Raw genomic sequence first — 20679 nt, 5'->3', positions numbered from 1 at the left:
GTTCATCTTGAAGCAGGATTGACAATTTTTAACATCATGGTCAGATCCAAGACACCACAAACAAAACAAAACAAAACAAAAACAAGTCGGAGCAGTTGTTTCTGCTAGTTTTTACCAGATTAGGAAAATAAAAAAGATTGCACAATTTCTGACATACTCAGCCCTTATCCAGGTCACCATCGCACTGGTACTCTCCAGGCTGGACTTTTCTAATAGTCTGTACCTGGGCCTTCCATCTGGCCTTTTAAAAAGACTCCAACTAGTGCAGAACCAGGCAGCCAGACTTGTTCTTAAACAACCTAGGCGGTGTTCCATCAGGCCTGGCCTAGAACAATTACACTGGCTGCCTGTATCTCAAAGAATCATGTTTAAGTCCGGCTGTATCATATACAAGAGTCTACAAAACATAGGGCCTCAGTTCATCAATCAGTTGGTCTCCAAATACAAGCCCACTCGCAATCTTAGATCCATCAATAAAGACTTGCTGGTTGTTCCCTCTTACAGGAGAAAGCGTCAGGGCGGCAGCTGTTTCCATTACTTAGCTGCTGTCCTATGGAACTCCCTACCACTTTCCCTTCGGCTCAGCCCAGACTTTCTAACTTTTAGACGTTCTTATAAAACTTGGCTGTTCAGACAGGCTTATTTTCAGTAAGTTGTTGTGTTAGGTTCCTACTTCAACAGCGCCATGAAGCCCACGGGCGTACGTGCGCTTTACAAAAAAACCCTAACATAACATAACATAACAAACAATCGTCATGCGGATCTGTAATTGACATAATTCGGGCACAAAAGGGAACCGACGTCATCACGCCGACGTGGGTCTTATAAGGAGTCGGTGACGTCAGACGGAGTCGCGTGCGATGCCGTGCTCCTATGACGTTGTCCACGCCGGCGTGCTACAAAGAATTTTCCGAACGTTGCTGGCGCAAGGGGGATATTCACAAGGTGAGGAATGCACAAGGCAGATGTATCTATCGGAATAGGGTGACAAGGACAACCACTGGGGGTGACCGGAAGGTGGTTACAAAACCTCCCCAGGGGAAAGGTGGTGAGAATACCCAACATAAAAAGTTTGAGTCCTCCAAAGAGCCCCAAAAACATGTACAGGTGGTGGGTCCCAAACTACTCCCTATGTGCCTCAGCCCTATAGGGGAAGAACAATAATCCCTTAAAGGGGGGATGGGTTGGGTTACTGGCTTAAAACAGGGGGTGGCCTCTCAGAAATTACCAGCTGACTGTCTGCTTGGCAATGACCTAAAAACCTCTTGGATTAAGTTAGAGTTGAAAACACATGCAGCCATGCTGGGTAACCCTGAATTGGTGTGTGTGCAAACAAGAGCACGGAGCAAAAAGAAGGGTTAAAAAGTATGTTTTGAGCCGGAAAGAATTGATTTAAACTCGTCCCTGAGGCGGAAAGCCGGGGACATAGGCTCTTGCTTTTTTAAGATTTTAACCTTCACATTGCTTATATGCACATTGCTCGGCATATTTGCACAATCGAACCTACCTGCTTGCCTTGCATACTTCCCTTCAGCCGATTAGGCGCTGACGAGGGAAGCGACATAGCCGCCATATTGGGGGAAGTTGGGGATGGAGGTCTAGTTGTTTCCCTCCCAGACCCTCCACAGCATAAAATGGCCATCCCCGCTCGGGCGCGCCAAAGGCACGCCAAAGGGAAGCCCGTCTGCGCCTGTCCGCGACCAAACCACGGCCGGGGCAGGACATGCTGCCCGATACACCACTTCTACTAGGACCACGTATAATCATAAGGAAATATTTGCGTTAAGGCCTAGGGGTTGTCATCACATTGTGGTCAATCCACGAGGTTTCGACTTCTTCTGCGAGCGATGTGGTTTCTAATTACAAAAACATATTGTTCCTTATATATACCCATCCCTACCTCCCACCCGGGGCCTCAAAACGGTTATATCACTTAAGTTAGCATTAATAAACTGCAGGTCATTGGTCAAGCATTCTCTTGATATCCTACAGTTCCTTAATGACAACGACTGGGAATTCTTGTTTCTCTCAGAAACTTGGCTCACTGGGGAGACTAATCCTGCTCTTACTCTGACCATCCCGGAGGGTCACAGTATTATCTGTGCCAATCGACAGAATGGTAAAAAGGGGGGTGGAGTGGCAATTATCCATAAAAATAGATGGACAGTCAAAGCCCCTAACTATGATCAGTTCAGTTCAGACAAGCTTTATTCGACGATTGTCATAAAAGCAAACAGTACATATAAATACAAATTTAGGACATATAAATAATATAAAAATTTGTACATATTTACATATAAAAAACTATATATCCATTACATTAATGTACATTGCATTAAAAATTTGAATTTGGCACCATGAATACATGTTAATCAATTGGCATTCTACTTCTAATGGTCCAGGCCCAGCCCAAGAATTTTGCCACGGCTATATAAACTGTCATATCAGTGCAGGAACGAATAATTCTAACTGCCACCGACCCCCTGTCGGTGCCCATCAACCTGCACATTGGGCGAAGCCATATTCTCCGGGGCACCGCGTACACTGGGCATTCAAATAGCAGGTGGCCTACGGTTTCCGAGAGCGCTGAACCTGATGTACAAGCAGCCTTGGCTCCCGCAGACCAACTGCTAGTGAATGCCCCGACCGGTAAGCTCCCAATTCTCAGTTGAAAGTATAGTTTACGGTCTAGGGGTTTTAGGGTAACATCCAAAAGGCTTCCAGCTTTGGCGCATCTTTGATATCCATAAACAATCCGGTCAGAGACCTTGGGTCAATAGACCTAAAAGAGATGGAAACCGCAAGCTGCCAATACAGATTCTTAAGAACCTTTTTAGGAGAGAACCTAGTGTTTATAGGATCTTCCCACAGATCCCGTAAACCCAAATCAATCAAGAGGCCCCTGATGTGCCTTAACCACTTAATTTTATGGGAGGTATCGCTATTAATTATATCAAGTAGGCCCCTTGAAAAGATTTCAAGTTCCGGGTAGGTCCAAATCCTCCTCCAGTATAAGACTGGTCGTAAAGATGCTATAAGCGCTATTGGGAACAACCCTAGATCATAAAAAAGAGGGTTCAGAGGGGTACTCTGGGGTAATTTTATTAAATTCCTTAAAAATGAGTTTTCAGAGATTGACATCCCCCTGAGATTTTCATTTCCCCACATTTCAACCCCGTATAAAGCGGAACTGACCACTTTACCATTGTAAACCGCCAATACCGGAGATATCGATTTGGTAAGGGACTTAAGAGTGTTCCAGGCTCAGGGCCCCAGATAACTGCCTATGTTTTAGGGTGGCCAGCTCAATTTGTTGTTTCCAGCACAAATTATGCTGAATACAGACACCCAAGTAAGTAAAGGCTTGGACCCTTTCCAGAGGCCGCTTGTTCATGATCAGAGTACCCTTAAAAGATTTAGAAGCATTAAAAGTCATGAACTTTGCTTTCTGCACGTTTACTTCTAAACCCCGTGCTGTACAGAATTCTTCAAAGAGCCTCAAGCCATTTTGAAGCCCACTTGGAGTTTTTGCAACTAAAAGACAATCCTCGGCGAACATTAAAATGGGAACTTTTGCTCCAGCAATGATCGGTGCATCAATATTGGAGTCAATTAGGATTTTAGCCACATCGTTAATGTATAAGGAGAATAGAGTTGGCGCCAGGACGCAGCCCTGACCTACTCCAGTTTCCACTGGGAACTGTGGGGTAACATTCCCAGGACTCCCCCACCTGATCTGTGCATAATTTTGTTCATGAAGTCTTTTTACCAGAGATAGGAGAGGCCCTGGCATACCCATGCCATTAAGGACATTCCATAACGTAGAGCGTGGAACCAGGTCGAATGCCGCTCTTAAGTCTATAAAAGCGGCATATAGACTTCCATGTCCAATTAACACCGTCTTCCAGTACAGCATTGCAAAATGCAGCACCTGGTCGAGCGTGCTAATTGAGGTTCTAAACCCTGCCTGCAAATGGGATAAGATCTTATGGTCGCGTTCCCAGTCAAGAATTTTGTTTAAGCCCAGCCTGCCAATTTTTTTTTTTTTTTGAGAGGTGTCAATCAGGCTGATTGGGCGGTAGTTTCCTGGCTGGGACTTATCCCCTTTTTTAAAAACGGGTATGATCTCTGCCCCGTTCCAAGAGCTTGGTATAGGGGCTCCCCTGGCGATCATGTTTGATAACAGGAGTAAATAACAACCCCTGGAGTTCTTGTCTTGCAGAAATAGATCTGCGGGTATGCCATCAATGCCTGGCGCTCTACCAGGAACCACTAGATCTAAAGCACACTGAACATCTTTCAGGGTACAGAGATCTTCCGTTAGGGGTTCAAAAAGGACTTCCACTACTGGTTGCGAGTCCTCGCCCTTAGCATACTGTGGCTGAAAGTGTTCTACCCACTTTTCTTGAGGGACCCAATTCTGCGGCTTATCCGGGTTGGCATCCACACCCCACTTATAGACATTCCAGAATCTTCGCGTGTCTTTACAAGATCCTGCCTCCTTAAGGTCATTCCACCTTTTCTCATCCCAATCACGCTTGGCTCTTAAGACAGTATTTTTAGAAGTCAGCCTGGCCGCTCTAATATTCTCAGTCGACTCTGTTTTAATTGCTTTTCCCAGGTCAAGGCGGGCCTTCCTGCATTCACCAGAGTACCACCGTGATACCTCCGGTGCGCGGAAACCATTCCGCCTACAGGGCTTAATAAAAAGACTCTTTAGTTCCCCAAAAAGAACCTCATGAATCCTGGTCCCTTCTTCTAGTTTTAAAAGGTTATGCTCAAATTGACTATCGAAGGGCTTCCTTTTTGTGTTAAACTGTCAGCATCGTTATCATGTGCGGGCCTTTTGTTATATCGCCCTCCTAATTCTAGCCCTTCCTATCTCCCAGGACTGACGGATTACATCACACAAGCATGCACCCGCTATGCTAATTTTACGGTACTTGGAGGCTGTAACCTATATGTGGAAGACCTCTCCTGTCCTCATAGCTCGAACTTTATATCTACCTTAGCAGCTTGCGATTTGACCCAACTAGTAGCTCTGCCTACTCATAGAGCTGGCCACATACTAGATCTGATTTGCTCCAATCTTCCCGATATCGTGGTTAATGACCCTATTCCAGTTATATGGTCAGATCATCACCTCATTCCTTTTTCCATCCAAATGACCCACTCTGATCGACCTTCCTCGAATCCAGGATACTTGGTAGAAACTGGAGTAAAATTTCCCAGACCACTCTTCAAGAGCACTTAAAAGATGCTCGTCCTCCTATCGCTTCTGACCTGGACTCAAGCATCTCCAACCTTAAAGACTGGTTGGGTGAGGCAATCGAGTCGCTGGCCCCTCTTAGGCCTATCAAAACATTCAGGCCCTCACCCGCAGCTCCCTGGTACTCGGTCGAACTAAGACAGAAAAAATCTGCCTGTAAAGTTCTGGAGAGGTGCTGGAGTTTTAAGATACTCAACAGAAAGTAAACTTGAGTATCGTACTACCCTGAAAGAGTATCGGAAGCTGATAATAAAGCAAAAAAGAAGCTTTCTATCTGACAAAATTGATAAGGCCAGCAATGGCCCCCAGAGAAATTTTTTCAATTGTAAGATCGTTTACCGACCCCCAAGCTCTGAATCGACACCAGCCAGTCTCTCAAACACTCTGTACTCAGCTCTTCGAAATTTTTTAGGAGAAAATTGCCCTCATATATGCTTCTTTTCTACCCAGGGACAGTCCTGGCACTCAGGAGTTACAGATGGATCATAACAAATCAGGTCCAGTTTTTACGGAGTTCTCGGAAATAACCGAAGAAACCTCCCTGAGGAATTACTCAGATGCAAGTCAGGGTCCCCTGGGGATCCCTGGCCGGCAAAACAATACAAAGCTTTAGCAGCCTTCTTGAACCCCCCTTCTCAATCCCATATGGAATGCCTCCCTAAGCTCTGGCATTTATCCGGGATCATGGAAACATGCATACCTTGTCCCGATCCTAAAGAAAGCCAATGCTGATCCAGAGAACCCGATGAACTATAGGCCAATTTCTCTCCTTCCAGCTCCAGCCAAGATTTTGGAAAGACTAGCCCACCAGCAAATCGCTAGCTTTATTGAGAACTATGCTCTCTTCCAGGACTCACAACATGGCTTTTGTCCAGGTTACAGCACAGAGTCAGCCTTAATGGAAATGGCGGACTGTGCGCTGGACACTAGACCGGGGCTCGAGGGCGGTGTTGGTGCTGCTGGATTTATCAGCAGCATTCGACACCGTCTCTCACCCCATCCTGCTGAACAGACTGAGTACTATTGGAATTCAGGGCAGGGTCCTCAAATGGATAGGCTCATTCCTATCGGACTGAAAGCAACAGGTCCATACCCCTCCCTTTACTTCCTCAGTCAGGCCACTTAAATGGGGTGTGCCTCAGGGCTCCTCATTAAGCCCCCTCCTATTTAATGTATACTTTACCCCTCTAGCTGAAATGATTTCCCACTCGGGCATTAAAACAACATCTTATGCCGATGACATTCAGCTGCTCTTTACCTTTGATGAGCCAACCCCCATCACTTTTGACCCTCTGAAAACCTACCTAAGTAACATCGCTAAATGGATGAACCTTAATTTCCTCAGATTGAATGCAAATAAAACTGAGGTGCTCTTTTTCAACCAACCATCCCCATTAAAATCCAATCTCTGGTGGCCGGAGGACCCGAGCCAGGCTCCTATCCCGAAAGAATCGGTCAGAAATCTGGGGGTCCGATGGGACTCCCAGTTATCTTTCGGGAGTCAGGTCCAAACAGCATGTTTTTCTAAGATTAGAATTCTAAAAAAACTTCTAAACTACCCACCCTGTCCAAACCGATAAACTGTAGTGCATGCGCTTATAATCTCGCATCTGGATTATGCTAACTGACTATATCAGGACCTATCAGCAGGCCTGTGCCAAAAATTACAGATGGTACAAAATGCCGCTGCGTGCCTGATCGGTGGTCTTCCCCGCAGGCAGCACATCTCTCCCTATCTTCGGGAATTGCACTGGCTTCCCGTGTCTAAAAGAATTGATTTTAAAGCAATGACGCTGGCCTACCGGACAACAAAAGGAAAAGGTCCAGCCCATTTGAGATCTATTCTTCGCCCTTACAGCAAGTCGAGAGTTCTTCGATCTAATTCCAAACTGCTACTGGCTACTCCCTGATTTAAAAAAGCTCGATTGGGGGGCAAAACCTTTGAGGTATGCGCTACCCAAAGATGGAATAAGCTGCCTCTGAATCTTCGAATCAGCAAATCAGAACCTGAATTCCGCCGATCCTTAAAAACTTTCCTATTCTGCCTGTAGGCCTTTGCCTTGGACGATCATTTTTACTCAATCAGCGCCAGGACACCCCGTTGAGGTAGCTGCGTGCTGTTTAAAATACACTAATAATAATAATAAGAATGGCCCAACCCACCAAAAGAAAAAGCAAGAAGACTGGGGAACCAGCTTCTGCACAGCAAACCTCTCAGGACCCCTCTCCTCAGGGAGAGTACTTGGAAACCCTAGAGTTAACTGAGCCTATGGAGCTTTAGCTTTACCAGGTTGAACTCCTGGGACCAGGGGGACCCACTAGGGAAGAGTTGTGCCAGGGTCAGCAAGACTGTCCCACTCTTGAAAGCCTGCGGCAGCAAGCGGTTTCAGAAGCACAGGGAGATGTCAGTGGTACCCACAGAGCTAACTGGGAAGAGGGATTACTGTATGCGGAGGCAAGAAACCTCACTCCTGGAGCCACCAGAAGAGTGGTAGTGCCATAGAAGCACAGGGAGTTCCTCCTAACTTTGGCTCATGACATCCCCCTAGCTGGACATGTGGGGCAAACAAAAACTTGGAAGGGCTAGTGAGTTACTTCAACTGGCCCCAGATGCACCAAAAGGTGAAGGAGTTGGTTAGCTCTTGTGTTACTTGTCAGGCCAGTGGCAAGACAGGCGGCCACCCAAAGGCCCCCCTGATACCACTACCAGTGGTGTGGGATCCCTTTGAAAGGGTAGGTGTGAACATTGTGGGTCTACTTGAACCTCCCACAGCCTCAGGGAATAAATTCATTCTAGTAGTAGCTACTAGGTACCCTGAAGAAATTCCACTTAGGACTACTAAGGCACCTGCAGTAGCCAAGGCCCTCCTCGGTGTTTCCACCAGGGTTGGGTTTCCATCCACAAACCAACGGTCTTGTTTAAAAGTTCAACACGACATTGAAAGGTATGAACATGGGACTCCCTGAACAACTCAAGAGAAGATGAGATGTCCTCTGCCATGCCTGCTTTTCGCTTATAGGGAAGTGCCACAGAAGGGAGTAGGGTTTTCCCCCATTGAACTTCTGTTTGGTTATCCTGTAAGGGGGCCACTTTGTCTTATGAAAGAGGGTTGGGAGAGGTCTCTCCAAGAGCCCAACAAGACATTGTGGACTATGTACTTGGCCTAAGGTCCAGAATGGCTGAGTACATGGAAAAGGCATCCAAGAATCTGGAGGCCAGCCAGGAGCTTCAGAAGCACTGGTATGACCAAAAAGCTGCACTGGTTGAATTTCAACCTGGGCAACAGGTGTGGGTTTTGGAGCCAGAGGCACCAAGGGCTCTCCAAGATAGATGGAGTGGCCCTTACACTATCCAAGAAAAGAAGAGTGAGGTCACTTACTTAGTTGACCTGGGCACAAGCAGGACACCCAAAAGGGTTATCCATGTGAAGCGCCTAAAGCTCTACAACGACAGGGCTGACATCACCATGCTGATGGTGACTGATTAGGAACAGGAAGTAGAGATTGAACCTCTCTCTGACCTCTCATACAGCCAAAAAGATAGGTCAGTAGATGGGGTTGTCTTTTCAGACACCCTCTCTGCCCAACAGCAGACTGACTGCAAGCAAGTCTTGCAACAGTATGCTAGTTTCTTTTCCCTGACCCCTGGTCTGACAAACTGCTGTACCCTGTCAAAAATAAGATCTATCGCCAGTCAGACCAAGTCAAGCCAAGTCAAGGAAAGCATCAAGGCTGAAGTCAGCAAGCTGCTGGAATTAGGGGTTATTGAACCCTCTGTGAGCCGCTGAGCTACCCAAGCCTCATCCACAGGGTGGAAAGAGAGAAATGAGGTTCTGTATGGACTATAGAGGGCTCAACTCTGTCACCAAGACAGATGCTCACACTATTCCAAGAGAAGATGAACTTGATAGTCAAACTGGGGGCAGACAAATGTTTCAGTACCTTTGACTTAACTGCAGGGTACTGGCAGATTGGAATGGCCCCAGGAGCAAAAGAGAAAACAGCATTCTCCAAACCTGATGGGCACTATCAGTTTACTGTAAAGCCTGTTGGGTTAAAGAATGCCCTGCCACCTTCCAGAGGTTGGTGAATCAAGTCCTGACTAAGTTGAAGTCCTTTAGTGCAGCTTATCTTGGTGATATTGCTGCCTTTAGCTCCAACTGGCAGGATCACCAGTTCCACCTTGGGAAGGTTTTACAAGCCCTGCAATCTGCAGGCGTAACTATCAAGGCATTCAAATGCCAGTTAGGACAGGGCACTTTAGTGTACTTGGGCCGCCTTGTTGGTGGAGGCCAGGTACAACCCAAGATCCTGAGTATCCTGGACTGGGCAGTTCCAACAACCAAACCCAAGTCAGCGCTTGACTGGGTACTACAAGAGGTTTATGAAAAGATATGGGTCCATTGTGACTCCCTTCACAGAACTCACCTCCAAGAAGATGCCCAAGAAAATGAACTGAACTGTTAGTTGCCAAAAGGCTTTTGACACCCTAAAAGAAGCAATGTGCTCAGCACCAATTCTAAAAGCACCAGATTATGCCAAACAGTTCTTAGTGGTTATCATGTTAGTACTATTGGGACAGCCATAACTAAAGCTAAGAAACTGAGACGTAGGGTTACACTTAGTACTAAGAACAGAGAAGCTGAGGGTAACGAAAAGATTAGACTGATTACTAATTACAACACTGAAAGCTAGAGACTTTTTTCCATGTTATGTAAACATTGGCATCTTTTACATATGGATAGAGACTTACAACCTTTTATAGGCAACAAACCTAGTCTGACCTTTAGGAAAGGTCTTACATTATCTAATTTGATTAGTCCAAGCTACCCTAGACAAATAGAAAGTACAGATTGGTTGTCTAAAATCCTTAATGGATTTCATAAATGTGGGAAATGCAGTTCATGCAGGTGGGCGAAAACTAAGGTGACTACTTTTAATTATAACACAGGGGATCATACTATCAGTATGTACATTAACTGTGATACAATGTACGTAGTATATGTGATAGTATGTACATGTAATATGATCTATGTGGGTAGCACCATCAGGAGATTGAAAGATAGAATGGTAGAGCACTTCAGAGCACTTAAGAATGGAGACACACGTTACCCTATAGCTTCACATATGGTAAGAAATTATAATGAAAAGGACAAACATGTGTTTAGTTTCCATGGGATTGACCACATCAGAAGAGACCCCAGAGGGGGTAATAGACTACTGCAACTTAGAAGGAAAGAAGTGATGTGGTTAATGAAGCTAAAAGCGGTTGAAAAGGGCTTAAATATCGATCATGAATTTGAATTTTACCTTGGCCAAGAATGAAATGAGTGTAATTTAAGATCTGAACTGTTTGGTAACCCTGCATCACTACATATGTTAGACAACAAGATATATGTCTTTTTAATGATGGAATATATGTATGTCCCTGTATGAGATTATTATGTTTATATACTATTGGAAGCTCGGATGATATGGTGGTTCGAGCAACCGGATTGAGCTCCCGTCTTTACATTTCCCTTGCTCTCCTCTAGTTTCATCTTTCGCCCCGCTTTACCTCTCCTTTTACCCCCCTCTTTATCGGTTGCCGAGACTGGACATTGAGATATATAAATACTTTTCCTGACTTTAGAATTTGAGGCAATAGATTCTAACTGAGTGGGACGATTGTTAGTTATTTTGTCAATTTAATGTGACTACGGGAAACTGATACGTCAGCTATCACAATAAACCAGTATATGGTTAAGTTTATTTTACATTGCGAGGATCGAATTTGGAATAATAACAAATTTGGATAGTTATTTTCATTACTAAGAACCAGGGATGTGGTTTTATTTATAATATACGAACGAACTTTACCACTCTAAGATGGCGCCTACATAATGTTACTATTTAAAGCCATTACAAGATGGCGCGGGTGCAGCACGCCGGATTTGTTGAACGGAGTTGGAAACGAAGATGAGAGCGGAATATGCTTTAGTTGGATTTATAAAGGTTACTATAGACGGAGTTTGATGGAAGGTACTTACTTTAGCATGATCTTGCTGTTTTTTTCAGAAAGCGAACACGCGTATATTTTGGAATATTAATATAGTGGATCGGAAACGGGTATTGGAAGACTGATGTGTAAGAAGAGGTGAGCAGAGTATTGTATTATTGGTATCTAACCGTAAATTTGTAAGTAGATATAGTGACCAGTACGGAATACTGCTTTTGATTTGTAGATACCGCGCCCGTACTTGCGTGCTGCCCGGAGAGAGATATACTCACATATACTTGACTCAAAGGATACTTGTTGGTGAGTCGTGTTAACTTTATGGCTATTTAGACGTAGTCTTTTAGGTCTTTAGTGATACTGATGCCTTGACAGTAATAAGTATACTGTTTGCGCTAATAGAAGCTTTAGTGTTATGAGACTAATGTAGTGATTACATTTGCATTTTAGAAGTATAAACATTGGAAGAATACCGAACTTTATTGGAGTGCATGTTTATAATCGGAATGGTGGTATGTAGACCTTGCCTCATTTCTGAAGCACGGGAAATTCTTTTTTATTTTACTTATTCGTAACTATCGTTCTAAGTCTCTGTGACCTTCACACTTTATTGATACATACGGGTGTCTTTTGGAGTGTTCTTGGTTCGGGACTTTTTTCTTTCTTTTTACCTGTACCCCAGTCACGCACACGCTAGGGTGTTTTCCCTTTCTTCTGTTTTCAGTTACTTTTTGATTGATAATATTAGGATGGTATATGGATTAGAATGTGTTTGTTATTAATTGCAGCCCTGAGGAAGTCTGATGTCATAATATTGACCTGATGAAACACGTGTTTGCTGCGCTGTGGAAAGAAGAAGAGTTAATAAACTGAAAGCGACACACGCGTGAAAACCATTACTGGAAGACTTATTTTTTACACTTGAAGTGCTCGGAAAGGACTTGTTCTATATTGTTTAACTGAACCACCTGGTGGCTCAGCTGTTGAGTCGTGGTAACCGGCTCTCTCTTTCCTGGAGCACTGAACTGACTTTGTTTGTGTTTATACACTCCTAAAATTGCTGTGCGCTCATTTTGACTGTTACCGATCATTTAGGAAACATGGGTACTGGATTCATTTATTTATTTTGAAGGTTTTGCATAGCGCGAACAAGACTTGTGGGTACCAGAGCGTCTTTAAAGGCAGATATGATTAATAGAAAAACGCATAGCAAACAATATAGTTTAAACTAATAAAGTAATAATAACTACTAACAAATTGGAACATATGTATAAAGAAACACAAATAGATCAGGTGAATTTTGCCAAGAGAATAGATTTCACTTCTTTTATGAGAAATGCAGTGGAAGGGTCGGTCTCGTTTCTGGGGGCAAGGCATTCTAAATCCTGGAAGCCATTCCTGAGGGTCCGGTTGTACGTTTTCTTCTTGGCAAAACGTGGTTTCAGTAGCAGGTTATTTGAGCTTCCGGTGGATCTGTTACCACAAGAGAGCACCAATTTGTCATCTAGATAACTAGGTGTTTTGTGATGTAGTGCCTTGTGTGTCATACAAGCGATTTTTAAATGGATTCTAGCCTCGAAAGGTCGGGGGAGATGTGACAATTTCTTTTGGAGCCAGTGATGAGTCTAGCAGCTTAGTTGATTAAAGCTCTATTAGGGGGCTCTCATCGATCTGGAAAGGTCGCAGAGAGCGACATTCCCATAATCCACTCTAGGGATTACTAGCGCTTGAACTGCCTGTTTGAAGTCATTTGCAGGCAGGAAGGGTTTGAGTTCTCAAGATGTTTATCTGCAAATTTGCTCCTTTTGTGGAGGCGCTGATGTGTTTCTGCATATTTAGCTTACTGTCCGGAGTTACTCCCAGCGATTTCGCTGAGTCAATGATGAGAGGGGTGACCGTTGAGTGCTGTTAGGTGTTTCATCCACTCGAGGATGATGGGAGATTGGCTGGGGGGAGCGATTAAGAGGAATTCGGTTTTGAGGGGTTTAGTATCAGATGGTTTTTGGCCTACAAGGCTTGCGTTTTTTGGAGCATTGTATTGAGAGATAAGATTTCCTCAAGTGAGTGGATCTTTATGTAAAGTTTTGTTTTGTTCTCCAAAGAAGATGCATAGAAAATAAACACAATAAACTGTCTCAAAAAAGGATCTGAATTTTCTTTTTCTTTCTTGCCCTTTTTGAATAAATATGGAGTACTTATTCAAAGAACTGTTTGTACCAGTATCTGCGTCAGTGACGGTGCCAGTGACTTCAACACCAGTGTTAAACAGGCTAATGGATCTGGAGTCGAGTGATGTGGCACCGGAGTGGATTCAGCAGACGCCCGACAGGGTGCAACCAGTACCTGTGATACCTGCTGTACTTCTACTGGCAAAGGAGTCACCTTCCTTAGCACTGGAGGATCCAGGATACCTGGACCATCAGCATAAAAGGCAAGCCTGGCACCTACTGATATTGCGCCAGAAAACCTCTCAATAAATAGGATATTGGGCCCACAGGTGGGCCAGATTGAGCCATCGTGCTGCTGAAAATGCTTTTAAAAGATCTGAAGGGTTGGACCAGGGAGAAGGTAAAGCTGGATGCACCAATGAGGAGGTAGAGAGGAGGTGGTGGGAGGAGGAGGAGAAACTGGGTCTACCTCCATCTCCGGATCAGAACATCCAGGTGAAGTCGGTGGTGGCCTTGGACTCAACGGCGAAACCGAAGATGGGATAGATATCACTTCACCTCAATCTTCATGCAACTTCGGGCATGGAGACATCAAACATGGACACTTCATTGTAGGATGCTGCCTCTGTATATGGTATGCCCACTAGGTGGGATGGTGCAGTGAGCTAAAAAACGGTGTTGGATCTAGCCCTGATCTCTTGACTGGGTGAGAGTATTCTGCTTAATTCAGAAACTCTGTCCATCACCACCCCTTGTTGTTAAATATTTTGTCCACCCTAAGCGTGGAAGGGTATACTCAGATGTGAGTCCCTTGCTCATTGCACCATCAGGATTCAAGCAAGCCGGGCCGACGAAGGCTGAAATGCCAGAAACCGGTCCCCGGAAGCTTGTTTCCTTCCCAGTGTAAGAATTGGCTTGGTAGTTTGGTTTGCCCTGTTCCCATCATGCACTGGGACAGGAACAGACTAATTTGCATATAGCCAGGTTCTGAACTGGGATGGTGCAGTGAGCTAAAAAACGGTGTTGGATCTAGCCCTGATCTCTTGACTGGGTGAGAGTATTCTGCTTAATTCAGAAACTCTGTCCATCACCACCCCTTGTTGTTAAATATTTTGTCCACCCTAAGCGTGGAAGGGTATACTCAGATGTGAGTCCCTTGCTCATTGTACCATCAGGATTCAAGCAAGCCGGGCCGACGAAGGCTGAAATGCCAGACACCGGTCCCCGGAAGCTTGTTTCCTTCCCAGTGTAAGAATTGGCTTGGTAGTTTGGTTTGCCCTGTTCCCATCATGCACTGGGACAGGAACAGACTAATTTGCATATAGCCAGGTTCTGAACTGGGATGGTGCAGTGAGCTAAAAAACGGTGTTGGATCTAGCCCTGATCTCTTGACTGGGTGAGAGTATTCTGCTTAATTCAGAAACTCTGTCCATCACCACCCCTTGTTGTTAAATATTTTGTCCACCCTAAGCGTGGAAGGGTATACTCAGATGTGAGTCCCTTGCTCATTGCACCATCAGGATTCAAGCAAGCCGGGCCGACGAAGGCTGAAATGCCAGAAACCGGTCCCCGGAAGCTTGTTTCCTTCCCAGTGTAAGAATTGGCTTGGTAGTTTGGTTTGCCCTGTTCCCATCATGCACTGGGACAGGAACAGACTAATTTGCATATAGCCAGGTTCTGAACTGGGATGGTGCAGTGAGCTAAAAAACGGTGTTGGATCTAGCCCTGATCTCTTGACTGGGTGAGAGTATTCTGCTTAATTCAGAAACTCTGTCCATCACCACCCCTTGTTGTTAAATATTTTGTCCACCCTAAGCGTGGAAGGGTATACTCAGATGTGAGTCCCTTGCTCATTGCACCATCAGGATTCAAGCAAGCCGGGCCGACGAAGGCTGAAATGCCAGAAACCGGTCCCCGGAAGCTTGTTTCCTTCCCAGTGTAAGAATTGGCTTGGTAGTTTGGTTTGCCCTGATCCCATCATGCACTGGGACAGGAACAGACTAATTTGCATATAGCCAGGTTCTGAACTGGGATGGTGCAGTGAGCTAAAAAACGGTGTTGGATCTAGCCCTGATCTCTTGACTGGGTGAGAGTATTCTGCTTAATTCAGAAACTCTGTCCATCACCACCCCTTGTTGTTAAATATTTTGTCCACCCTAAGCGTGGAAGGGTATACTCAGATGTGAGTCCCTTGCTCATTGCACCATCAGGATTCAAGCAAGCCGGGCCGACGAAGGCTGAAATGCCAGAAACCGGTCCCCGGAAGCTTGTTTCCTTCCCAGTGTAAGAATTGGCTTGGTAGTTTGGTTTGCCCTGTTCCCATCATGCACTGGGACAGGAACAGACTAATTTGCATATAGCCAGGTTCTGAACTGGGATGGTGCAGTGAGCTAAAAAACGGTGTTGGATCTAGCCCTGATCTATTGACTGGGTGAGAGTATTCTGCTTAATTCAGAAACTCTGTCCATCACCACCCCTTGTTGTTAAACACTAGGTGGTTAGACCATGAACAGAGTCCAGGGGTTCCCCAAAAGCGTACATGGCTCAATGTAAAACCCAAAGTGCTCGATTAGTGGTAGTTTGGGGGAGCAGTCTTAGGTCTAACACAGAGGAGGGCAAGACATTTATTCCAAAACGTTGACTAATAATGGACACACAACTCAAAAAAGAGATTCACATCAATTTTAGAAAAATTTACTTTGTATTTTATTTTAAGAACAAGATATTCTCAATAAAGTAAGAAAGTTTTTAAATAAAAATACTTTTCACTTTCAAAAGTCAATACATGAATATTTTTGAAGCAGTTCAAAGTTATGCTTAAGGGAAAACAATATTTCGGTTTCACAGGTAAGTACCACACTTACAAATCAAGTCTTCGGGCCCAAAGGTCAGCAAGGAGCAACAGTCAGGTGAGTACCACAACTGCACATGGGTGGCAGGGCTCAGAGGTCAAAGTTGGAGTTTGGCCAAATTCAATTGAGACTGGTGGTGCCTGGAGCCACACTGATTGCAGGTAAGTGGATCGGTTACAGGGGCCAATCTTTGAGGCTTAGCACAAGCACAGGGGGAGCCACAAAGCAGCACCAAACATTCACCACCAGCAGCACAGGGATGGCCAGGTGCAAAGTGCAAAGTGCAAAATCAACATCTGGCGCCCCAGGCTTTTCAACGGAGTTTCTTCTTTTAACAGGCTGCAGGCGTCGCAGCGGAGGTTGCAAGAAGGAGACCAACGACAAAGAGTTAAGCAGAGATGGAGGGGGTCGCAGGAGCACTGTCTGTTCAGCTCACCAAGGCCATGGCGTTCAGGTACAGGGGTGCCTTTCGATATCGGAGTCTTCTTACCGGAGCCAGCAGCGGTGAGGGGTGAGCCTTTGGATTCAGTCTGAAGGCTTTGTCATGGAGCACAGGAGCGGTCAGCCAAAGTTGGACTCGTGGTCAGGATCGCAAAGGTAGCAGTCCTACCAGAGTTTTCAGAGGTTGCTAGCTGTCAGACTGGTCTAAGAATCTAAGAAGCTGGAGACCAGCAGGTAGGGCTGGAGCCAAGGCTTTGTCGTCTTCAGTCTTTTTTGCAGGGATGTCTTCTTTCTTTTTAGGTTGTCACACATCTATTTACCAACTCTGGGGGAGCCACCTAAATACTAAATTTAGGGGTATTGTAGGGGAGTAGCAGGTAGGGTCAATGGGCACCTTACCTGGGGAGGCTACATCCTCTATTTATCACACCGTCCTGTGGGAGGAGGCATATACCCTATTCCTGAATGGAGGGGTCCCTCACTCTTCAAGATGGCAGGGACTAAAAGATGTACTTCACGTCTCCTTCTCCACCTTAGGGGTGAAGTTGGCAGAGGTGGGCACACCTATTCTTGTAGGTTTTCAAACCCAAAGTGGGGGGTGTAAACCAGGGGCTTCCATCTGCTGCTAGCAACAGAGGCTGGGGGTTGCCTTACAAAGGCGGCAGGCCTTACCCTACGAGCACTGGACTATCCTGATGAAAGAGGTGTGGCACCTTTGCCCAGGAAGTGCATAGTTTCTGGCCCAGGAGAGCAAAACGCTCTACACAGGGGTCCAGAAACATGTCTGTGTGGAAGTTTTGTAAAATATCCTTCGGAGACTAAGATGTGAGTTGAGGCCTGGAGCCCGGAGCTATGCCCCAACTGTGACGCCATTCTGAAGACTTCTTGTCTTATACTATTAAGAATTGAGTTTGTGCCTTCACCATAGGATTGATTTACTTTCAAACACTACTTTTTTGAGTAGCCAATGCTACAGATCAAAGATACTGTCCTATTTAGCGTCGACACCTTCAACGTCTGATCGGATTCATTTTAATCATACTCAATGATTAACTGTCATTGGACAAGAACCTACTCCTCCTGAATTTCTCGATGCCCTCAAGTGGCTCTACATTGAAGTATATATAAATGTAAAGCCACCTGTTGTAGTTTGGTTTAGGTTTTTCCTTTCACTGTGGGTTTCCTGATGAAGGTGCCATGTATGCCGAAACGCGCATCAATATGCTGAAGAACCAACATTTTTATCATTTTATCAACCCTTTGTTTTTCTTTGTTCCTTACATTTCTTTGTGGCTCGTTATATGTACAGTCATGTGTAATATTTGTATATAGTCTGATGTTATATCCATTTTTGTGATGATTTATATTTCAGTGTGTGAAAACAATATCAATGTTTTTAGTTTTATTAACTCCATTGTGACAGTTTCTCATTATTATATTTGTCATTAGTGTCCTATCGTCTTGTCATTTTATGTATATTTTTTCCTTTAAAGGATTGACAATATTTGAGTTTTCTTTTTAATATTTTATAATAAGATTGAGCGTTTTATAATTAATATTGGTACATTGGTCTAGTATTACTTTTGTTAATTTATGGTCCAATAATTTTTGATTGACCAATATGTTGCCCAGAGATTTCTTATATTTACAATGGCAGACTGCCTAAAGTGAGTCCGTGTCCACACAAGTGTTGGTAACTTTTCAGGGAGCACCTCTGAGGTGCCCTCTGAGTACATGTTTTAATAAATCTCACATTGATATGTGTGGATTTATTAAAAGGAGCTTTTTGGTACCAAACCCTCCTGGATTCATTGAAGCCATCATGGTGCTGTGGAACTCGAGTTGTCAAGTTCCCAGCCCAAGTACTCTCTATGGCTTCCCTAGCACTTACAATATTAAGGAATAGACCTACATGCTGTAGAGACACATCTGCTCATGCACATATACCCACAACTGGGATACGGTGCACCGTGCCTTAAGGCTAGTAAGGCCTGCTAGGTGGGTGACTTACCTACATCTTAGGTAGTTCTAGCTGGCATGGCACAGACTGTGTGACATGTTGACGTGGTAATTTTGTCACCTAACAGGGCAAGTCAGCTGCAGGGGCAGTGGCATGGCCCGAGTGAGGGGGTCCCAGGGGGCACTTCAGCCTCCAGGCCCTAGGTACACAGGGTACCACTTACTTACAGGGGGCAGAAGTACCAAATGTGGACATGTTTTTAGGGAACGAACACTGGTACTGGGAACCTGGACAGCAGGGACCCAGTACCCTACAGTAAAAGTTGCATCAAAAGCCAAGCAAAATGTCTGTGGCGGAGGCACTGGAACAGAACCCCACTTTCTCACACTCATCTCTAGAAGACCGACGTCGGGAACGATGATGTGCTTCTTCTTATGTTTCCTTTGCAATGACTTTGAGGAATGGGGACACAGCGACATCAAACGCGGATGACAATTCTGATGTCCTCTCTTCTCCTTCCTTGCCTTCGCCATGAAGAGTTTCGCTGTCCTCTCCTTTAGCACTTTAGGGTTCATCTTTACGCATGATGAACGAGTGTCAACATCGTATCTGAACAAAGACATCAGTGATTGATATTTGACCGTCACACACTCGGCATTGCTTGAAACAAGATTTCCTCGGTGTAGACATTTTTCCTGCAACAAAGCTGCAATTTCCAGAAAAAAGTCGAAAGACTACTAACTATGAACAGCCTATCAAAAAAAAATTCCATGGCAAAGGAGCTGAAAAAGGGAAACTATCGCTTCTAAAGGCTCCAATGACGTCGAGGAGAGCCACGTGGACATTGTGATGTCAACGTGGGAGAGCGGTCAGGAATAGGTTCAGTGGAATGCCTGCACATTGGGACATTCAACAGTTTAGGAATACGCAGGTAGATGTATCCTCCAGAATAATACGTTTATCAGATGATGATGTAACCTGTAAAACATCACTTCCTGCTAAATTTGAAATACAGGTAAGTAATGTTTTGTGCTTCCTTTTGTTTGATATAAAGGCCATTCCTCGCTACTTATAATTGAGGCACCCTTAAATCAGATTATAAAACGCTATTCAGTGTAACTTAACATGACGTGTTCAGCTCTTTCAGATATAACCTACACTAGGTTAACAAATGCAGACAAGAGGCTCAATACTAGCTAGACAGCTGCACTGAAATGTTTATCACGGGAAGATGCTGCTGCTTCATTAAAGGTGCAAGCAGGCAGACCGCTTCAGGATCATTAAACATTAAAATTGCAAACAACTTCCAACTTGCATCATCTCCCAAGCCTCTAAGTGCAATGCATTGAACCCGGTACATGTTTTACCTGAAAAGCTACAAATCAAGATTAAACAACTTACCTCATGCTTTTATCCTCATCATCCTGCTGCTGGCGCAGAGGGGACATTAGAGGCCTGGCTTCTGGAGCAAACACGTCACCACCCCATGTTACTTTAGAATCAATGGGTGGCGTGCCCCTCTCCCTCATCACTGTAGGATGACGGTCAAACTGCTCAGACCCAGACCCGCCACTATCTGATCTTTCACGCGGCATTATACCTGGAGGAAATGAAAAATAGTTTATTTGCATCTTTCTTCAATTTCATTACTTCATAGTCGAAAAAGGGGGCTATACAGAATGTTCTTAGATGCATTTGAGTGGGGGCATGTCAGAAGTGGAGATAGTTAGACTAAAACAAGAGGAAAAAATAAGTTACCTGTAAACCTAGTTCTATAACACATACATAAGCCAAAAAGGATCATTCCTCATGGTGTAAGAATTCTAAGGTAGTATACACAATTACTTTCATGTTTTATTCACTGCTCAAATTTACCATAAGGATTATGTTACTTACCCTGTAAGCATCTGTTCTTGGCATGTAGAGCTGTAGATTCACATGCTTTGAAAACTCCTGCCATCTAGGGTTGGGTCCGGATATTTGCAAGTTTTTCT

General features: G+C 44.6%; 1 protein-coding gene across 13 annotated transcripts in view; it reads right to left on the bottom strand.

Moving 5' to 3' along the window:
* PRRC2A (proline rich coiled-coil 2A) overlaps positions 1-20679 on the bottom strand; it is a 1857131-nt gene that overhangs the window by 869981 nt on the left and 966471 nt on the right. For all 13 annotated transcript variants that reach the window (XM_078645954.1, XM_078645958.1, XM_078645955.1 and 10 more), the window contains exon 15: positions 20087-20285. In XM_078645954.1, coding sequence (XP_078502080.1) covers positions 20087-20285 — 199 coding nt within the window. The remainder of the gene's footprint in view (positions 1-20086; positions 20286-20679) is intronic.

This window comes from Lissotriton helveticus, chromosome 5_1 (assembly GCF_964261635.1).
Source record: "Lissotriton helveticus chromosome 5_1, aLisHel1.1, whole genome shotgun sequence".
NCBI lineage: Eukaryota > Metazoa > Chordata > Amphibia > Caudata > Salamandridae > Lissotriton > Lissotriton helveticus.
This window is presented reverse-complemented; position numbering and strand designations above follow the sequence as displayed.